The 8,023-nt window shown below is 43.2% G+C and overlaps 1 protein-coding gene across 1 annotated transcript in view; it reads left to right on the top strand.

Annotated features, from left to right (window-relative positions):
- Nucleotides 1-5,778: 5,778 nt before the first annotated feature.
- Nucleotides 5,779-8,023, top strand: part of SCIN (scinderin) — a 79,019-nt gene continuing 76,774 nt past the window's right edge. The window contains exon 1 of the mRNA XM_005908538.2: nucleotides 5,779-6,073. Within this exon, the coding sequence (XP_005908600.2) occupies nucleotides 5,875-6,073 (199 nt within the window). The 5' untranslated portion in view covers nucleotides 5,779-5,874. The remainder of the gene's footprint in view (nucleotides 6,074-8,023) is intronic.

The following is an 8,023-nucleotide window of genomic DNA, read 5'->3' as shown; positions in this document are numbered from 1 at the left end:
CAGACAGTAGGCTTCTTAAATATCAGTCATTGTTGTTAGAAGGACCAATAACTAAGCTTTAAAGTTTGTGGAAATGTAAATCCTGCCACTTTCCTTCCTGAGAAGGAAAATGAAACACCTGATCATGATTGCTTCCAATTTCTAACTTTAAACTATGCAGCTTGGGAAGATCTAATGGATACCCCATTAGACAATCCTGACACAGAAAGATTTACAGATGGCAGTTCTTTTGTTAGGGATGGGAAGCATAAAGTAACCTACAGCCGCTATGCTGAGAGCTGAACACTAAGTATGTTTATTTGACTTTACATGCTCATGCTGCAATATGGAAAGAAAGACAGTTTTATATGGCAACAGGAGAACCTATTAAACATTTCAGAGAGATGGAGAGACTTTTAACTGCTGTATATTGCCCTAAAGAAGTAGCTGTTATGCATTGCAAAGGGCACAGCAGGGATGGGAGTAAAGTAGCAGAAGGTAATCAGCTGGCTGACTGTCAAGCCAGAAAAGCGCATTTTTACAAAACCTCTTCACTGCAGACACCCTTGATCTGGACAGGTCCTGTGGAACAGGAAAAACTACAACATACTGAGGAAGATTTAGAAAGATATGCAAAAAGAGGAGCAAAGATTACTGATAAAGGATGGTTACAGTCGGAGGACGGATGATTAATAATTCCTGAAAATGCTCAATGGAAAAGTTTTCCTAAAGCCTTAGAATTAACTAATTATGTAACTCAGTCCTCAGCTTTTCAACAGGCATTGATGGAACTCTGAGAGGTGTCTCCTGACCCAGCCTCTGAGTCAAGCAAGCCTCTACTTGAGCCAGGAGCCAAGCTGCTGAAGAAAACATTGGGATCTGGGGGCCAATCTCTCGAGCCCCTCTGGGAAGGCCCTAATTACCAGGTTATTCTTTCTTCTCCCACAGCTGTCAAAGTGGCAGGAATTGATTCATGGGTGCATCACACTCGAGTTAAGAGGTGGCACCCTGACCAGAAGGAAGTGACATCATTTTATGTCTTTACTTTCTATACTCTGACTTTGTACTTTTTAGATGGGCCTGATAATCTATGTGAGCCTACTTCTGCTGACTCCAAAAGTCCTGAGTCTGCCATTTGACCTTCAAGACAATGCCTTCCTGTCCTGAACTCATTCCTATGTCACATTCCACAGTCCATCTAATTGCTGGGTCTGCGGAATGATCCCCTTATCATCAGTGGAAGGCTTCCCGTGGTGGACATCTCCACTTCAAGGAAAAGACTCTCTTCAACTCTGTAATGACATCTAACAATCTTAAGATGGACTGATGTAACTATGGACATAATGTGACTTTTGAGTTTAACTTGGTTTAATGACTATTTTGCCTTACATCTATAACTGTAAAACAGGGTTTGTTTCTAACCGTCTGAAAGCTTTTAAGTTACAAATGGTTGTCCAAGCTCCTATGAGTGCCACAGCCTCCTCCAACTATTACTTGGGACCCCTGGAACAGAGACCCTCAATATGAGGGTTAGGAGAATATGTTGCCTCAGCAATTTAGGGACAATACCCCTAAATAGCAGGAAGTAGTTATGGAATGAAAACGATGCCCCTTTCCCTTGGCAAAATAATGCTCTTAAAAGAAAAGGAGGGGGGGTGGGGGAATGAGAGAGTCACTTCCTAGGAGGCTTGATAAGAAGTCTGGGGGTCCCCAAGGAGAGAGGGATCTGGAATTCTCAAGGAGGAGGAAAGGACAAACTGTTTTTTCCTCTACATTCCTTAGGGTTATATAACAATAACGTATCCTGTTTGAGGACAGTTTCTGGAAAAAACCTTCTGGCTAATCCTGTAATCTTAAAATGTAAATTATGGGAGTGGGTCTAGTAAGGTCTTCACAACCTCCAGACATGCTTTTGATTCACTGTAATAATTAAAGTATATAACTTCACTGCTAACATTAGTGAGGGGGAACTCTTTCTGCCCCCTTCTAATGTCTATGTCAAAAGCTTTCTCTATCTATTTTATACTTTAATAAACTTTATTACACAAAAGTTCTGAGTAATCAAGCCTCATTTCTGGCCCCGTATTGAATTCTTCTCCTCTGGAGGCCAAGAATCCTGGAATCTTTTGTGGTTCAGCAACAACCTTAAACTTGCTGTCCAAGGGACTCTCAAGAGTCTTCTCCAACACTATAGTTCAAAAACATCAATTCTTCGGTGCTCAGCCTTCTTTATAGTGTAACTCTCACATCTGTACATGACCACTGGAAAAACCATAGCTTTGACTAGATGGATCTTTGTTGGCAAAGTAATGTCTCTGCTTTTTAATACGCTGTCTAGGTTGGTCATAGCTTTTCTTCCAAGGAGCAAGCGTCTTTTAATTTCATGGCTGCAGTAACCATCTGTGGTGATTTTGGAGCCCAAGAAAAGCCTCTCACTGTTTCCATTGTTTCCCCATCTATTTGCCATGAAGTGATGGGACCAGATGCCATGATCTTAGTTTTCTGAATGTTGAGTTTTTAAGCCAGCTTTTTCACTCTCCTCTTTCACTTGCATCAAGAAGCTCTTGAGTTCTTCTTTGCTTTCTGCCATAAGGGTGGTGTCATCTGTGTATCTGAGGTTATTGATGCTTTTCCCGGCAATCTTGATTCCAGCTTGTGCTTCATCCAGCCCGATATTTCACATGATGTACTGTGCATATACGTTAAATAAGCAGGGTGACAATATACAGCTTTGATGTACTCCTTTCCTGATTTGGAACCAGTCTGTTGTTTCATGTCCAGTTCTAACTGTTGCTTCTTGATCTGCATATAAATTTCTCAGGAGGCAGGTCAGATGGTCTGGCATTCCCATCTCCTGAATTATTTCCCACAGTTTGTTGTGATCCACATAGTCAAAGGCTTTGGTGTAGTCAATAAAGCAAAAGTAAATGTTTTCCTGGAACTCTCTTGCTTTTTTGGTGATCCAGCAGATGTTGGCAATTTGATCTCTGGTTCCTCTGCCTTTTCTAAATTCAGCTTGAACATTTGGAAGCAACAAGAGAAGAATCTACACGTGGACATCACCAGATGGTCAAAACTGAAATCAGATTGATTATATTCTTTGCAGCCAAAGATGGAGAAGCTCTATACAGTCAGTAAAAACAAGACCAGGAGCTGACTGTGGCTCAGATCATGAACTCCTCATTACCAAATTCAGACTTAAATTGAAGAAAGTAGGGAAAACCACTAGACCATTCAGTTATGACCTAAATCAAATCCCTTACGATTATACAGTGGAAGTGACAAATAGATTCAAGGGATTAGATCTGACAGACAGGGTGCCTGAAGAACTATGGACAGAGGTGCGTGACATTGTACAGGAGACAGTGGTCAAGACCATCCCCAAGAAAAAGAAATGCAAAAAGGCAAAATGGCTGCCTGAGGAGGCCTTACAAATAGCTGAGAAAAGAAAAGCAAAAGGCAAAGGAGAAGAGGAAATATATACCCATTTGAATGCAGAGTTCCAAAGAATAGCAAGGAGAGATAAGAAAGCCTTCCTCAGTGATCAGTGCAAAGAAATAGAGGAAAACAATAGAATGGGAAAGACTAGAGATCTCTTCAAGAAAATTAGAGATACCAAGGGAATATTTCATGCAAAGATGGGCACAATAAAGGACAAAAATTGTATGGACCTAACAGAAGCAGAAGATTTTAAGAAGAGGTGGCAAGAATATACAGAAGAACTGTACAAAAAAGATCTTCATAACCCAGATAATGAACATAGTATGATCATTCACCTTGAGCCAAACATCCTGGAGTCAGAAGTCTTGTGGGCCTTAGGAAGCATCCCTATGAACAAAACTAGTGGAGGTGATGGAATTCCAGTTGAGCTATTTCAATTCCTAAAAGATGATGCTGTGAAAGTGCTGCACTCAATATGCCAGCAAATTTGTAAAACTCAGCAGTGGCCACAGGACTGGAAAAGGTCAGTTTTCATTCCAATCCCAAAGAAAGGCAATGCCAAAGAACGTTCAAACAAACACAGGTAGTTGTGCATTTAATTCAAATAACAATCTTTAAGGTGAAAACTATTATTTTCCCATTTTATACATGAGGAACCTGAGGCTTGCTGTAGTTAGGAAGTTGCTAAAGCCTCAGAACCAAGAATGCTTGCTTGCAAGAAATGTTGTTTGCAACATTGTGTTAGCAAAATATAGACAAAATTTAAATATCTATGAACCTCAACAGATTAAATAATTTACAGTACATTTATAAGATTTAATACCATGTGTCAGTAAAAAGAAGAGGCTCTATGAGTACTGGGTATTGATATTTTGATATGTTGTTACAGAACAGTGTGTATATTACCATTTCTGTTAGAAAATAAAATTACTATGCTATCTATATTCTTGTAGATAAAAGAATATCAAATATGTCTGGAAAAATACACAAGAAACTGGTAACTCAGCTGCCTCTGGTGAAAGCTGAAATAGAGATACATTTTTATTGCTCACCTATACTTCTGAATTCTTTTCCATGGTCATGTAATACCTATTTCAAAACAAATTAATTAAGGAAAAATCAAATTGTATGTAATTAGTGACCTCCAGAGAAGGCAATGGCACCCCTCTCCAGTACTCTTGCCTGGAAAATCCCATGGATGGAGAAGCCTGGTAGGCTGCAGTCCATGGGGTCGCTAAGAGTTGGACACGACTGAGCGACTTCACTTTCATTTTTCACTTTTCATGCATTGGGGAAGGAAATGGCAGCCCACTCCAGTGTTCTTGCCTAGAGAATCCCAGGGATGGGGGAGCGTGGTGGGCTGCCGTCTATGGGGTCACATAGAATCGGACACGACTGAAGCGATTTAGCAGCAGCAGAGGTGACCTCCAGAGAAGCCTGTAATTTGGGAAACAGTGACAGAAAATGTACATGCATAAAAACTAGCTTTCTTCCTCTGCATCCTGAGCAATTTGGTTTCTCAATAACAATAAAGTCAATTGCCACATCAGCTTCAGTTAAATGAATGCAAAATAAGGAGTAAGCTTTCATCTATATTTTACAGTGCTTAGCCCATGCTACAAAAGCAAAGTCTGTAGGGAAAACAAAAAGATCAGCACCCTGAAGCATTTGTAAGAGGTAACTCACACGGTAAGCTAAGTATATAATACCACAGTCACAAACAACCCAGCCTGAGAACATCCCAAGAGGATTGCTGCTTTTTTTTTTTCCAAAAAATTTTCTTGGTGAACGAAGCAGGTGGCAAAGAGGTTAACCACAGCTTCCTGAATCCCTGAAGACTTATAGAGCTCTATCCCCGGGGTAAGACTGCTATCCTTCCAGGTTTTCATTCTTTCCAAGAAAACTGACAAGCTGTTTCTCGTGGCACTTTCAAACCGGGAAGATCAAGACAGAGAGAAACTGTGGCCAGCAGGGATGGAGAGACTGGCAGATGAAATGATGGGGTTGATGATTATTACCTAGACAGCCAATTTTTTTTTTTTTCCCTAAACGATGCACTAAACAGTTTTCATTGTTGATCTCCTCCATCTGTTGCCAAGAAATATGTCCTTCCTGGGAGGACGCATTTCCTGGATTTTCAGTAAGGTTCTCTCAGGATCTCTAAGATTTCTGAGATTCCGATTTCCCTCGGGCTGCAGGAAAGGGCGCAGGAGGTTGATACAGGATGCTGCGCTTAGGCTGAGAAGTGATTGGCTGAGATACTCCTGGCTAGTAACTCCTGTCTGGGCACTTGGCCCCTCCCGTTTGGGGGCCCCGCCCCCTCCCCCGCCTCCCCGCAGAGCACACCCTATAAAACCGCTGCGACCTGGGTCCATCCAATCGGTCTGGGTTCAGTCCGACTCCCAGGTCAGCGAGACCCCGCGTCCACTCCCCGGAACATCGCGTGCCCGAGTCATGGCCCAGGGGCTGTACCACGAGGAGTTCGCCCGCGCGGGCAAGAGGGCGGGGCTGCAGGTCTGGAGAATTGAGAAGCTGGAGCTGGTGCCGGTGCCCGAGAGCGCGTATGGCAACTTCTACGTCGGGGATGCCTACCTGGTGCTCCACACGACGCAGGCCAGCCGGGGCTTCACCTACCGCCTGCACTTCTGGCTGGGTAAGGGGCGAGCCGGCCGCGGGGCTGGCTCGGGGAGGGGCGAGGCCGCCCGGGATTGCGAGTGGCCGGCTGGGGGAAGGCAGCACTAGCTGGACCCACTTGGAGACCCGTCGCGCCGGTTGCGCCCCAGTGGGCGCCCCCTCCAACTTTGGGGTTGGAAACCTTCCACTCGCGAGAGTCCGCGCCTGCAAACGCGTTAGCGAACGCAGGGCGCGGCGAAGTGGGGGAGCAGTCTTACCTCCATGGCTTTGACCTTTGTTGAGCCCACCTCCCAGGTTTTGCAGCTGGTTCCTCTAGCTTCTCCCCCTTTCACGTTCCAGTCTCCAAACTCCCGCTTCCTCCCAGGGCGGCTGCCAGCCACGCCCTGGGGCCGGTCAAGTTAGGCTCACCTTCCGAGAAGTTCAGTCCTGGTTTCCCTGTCAGCTAGGAGATGAAGTCAAACAAGTTTGTGGGCATTTGCCCGCAGCCGCGGGAAGTCCTTGAATATATGTATATATATATATTTTAACCCCCTCCCACCCCCCCGCCCCGCCTTCCTGGACTCAGCTTAGCGTTCTCTAGTAATTGCAACGATTAAGTTAAGTTCTTGACTGCTTTAAAAATCACATCCCAAGCCTGCACCGCGCTGCTTGCAGCTTTGGTGAACAGAAATTCCTTTTGATTAGGATGCTGGCGGCCTTATCAATACAAAGTAAATAACTTTCTATGGCAGATTTTGTATTTAGATGAGTCGCTTTATAATGACTATTTTTATATTTATTACCTATGTTTTTGAACAAGGACACAGTTTGGAACAAAACAGCTCCTTCATCGGTAGTAATTATTTTGGGCTTCACCCGCGCCGGGCTCTTAGGACACTGGGCCTTGTGTGTTCTACTTTTTCCACCTTCTACTTTTACTCGTAAACATGCTGAATGTCTAACCTCTCCCTGTGAGATCCTGTGCCACTGGGCACACCCCGTCTAACAACACACCGATTATCTGAGCCTTATTGCCTTCGTTGAGAATCAGCTTGCCTCCCCTAGACTGTGTTTATTTATACTTTTATTCATTATGGGGAAAACACACAAAACATACACATTTTGAAGTCCCTGAAAGTCATTTCTCCTTCCTAACATTTGAAGATTTTGAGGCAAGATGGTAGAGAACATTGAGAAGTGATGTTCTCAATATTAGCCACCACCGGGAGCAAACACTTCCAAATGAGAAATCCATACAGGGAGACAAGACTGTTTCATTATAACATTTATTTGATACTAAAATTTTGTGCCTGCTTGAGGAGGCTGAGGCTGAGATCCAAACTCCTTGTGGTTTTCTAGTGTAATGTCACTATTCATTTTATCACAGACAGTGATCTACTTATGTTTTACACCAAGAATCACCCCACTGAAATCTTAATGTATAACTTATGTTCATGAATGAGTGAAGCCACATAGAATAGTAATGCCTTCACCTTGGTCCTTTTTTTAGAACTTAGTTTTGCAATGAGTAAAAGTGTTGTAAATGAATGAATGAATCAGACTTCAGAAAGGGAAGGGAAACTAAACTGATGTAGTTCCAGTTTCAAAAAATGTAACAGAAATGCTTTGGGCAGAAACATTTTATGATCTTAAAGATCTATAAAAACTGAACGTACTAGTGCGTTAATTAATAGGTTAATTCAGTAACTTTCAATGTGTCCAGCACTGTGTAAGGCATTTTTGCATACGAATAACTTAAGGAACTTCCCTGAAAGTTTACAGTCTCAATGATGCAATGAAACAGAAGTGATAGAACACAGGTAAAATGTGATGAGCGCCAGGAAAGAGACACAAAGTGTCTGTGGTCACTGGGAAGCAGAAGAGCCTTGATGGAAAAACAGGAAAAGGAGGGGAGTTGGGAGGGATTGTGTGATAGAAACTCATGGGAAATGTGGAAAGTTTAGAGCACAGTAGCCAGCAGGACCTGAAG

Source organism: Bos mutus, chromosome 4, assembly GCF_027580195.1.
Source record: "Bos mutus isolate GX-2022 chromosome 4, NWIPB_WYAK_1.1, whole genome shotgun sequence".
Lineage (NCBI taxonomy): Eukaryota > Metazoa > Chordata > Mammalia > Artiodactyla > Bovidae > Bos > Bos mutus.
The sequence above is the reverse complement of the archived record's forward strand: the minus strand, read 5'-3'. Positions and strand labels throughout refer to the sequence as shown.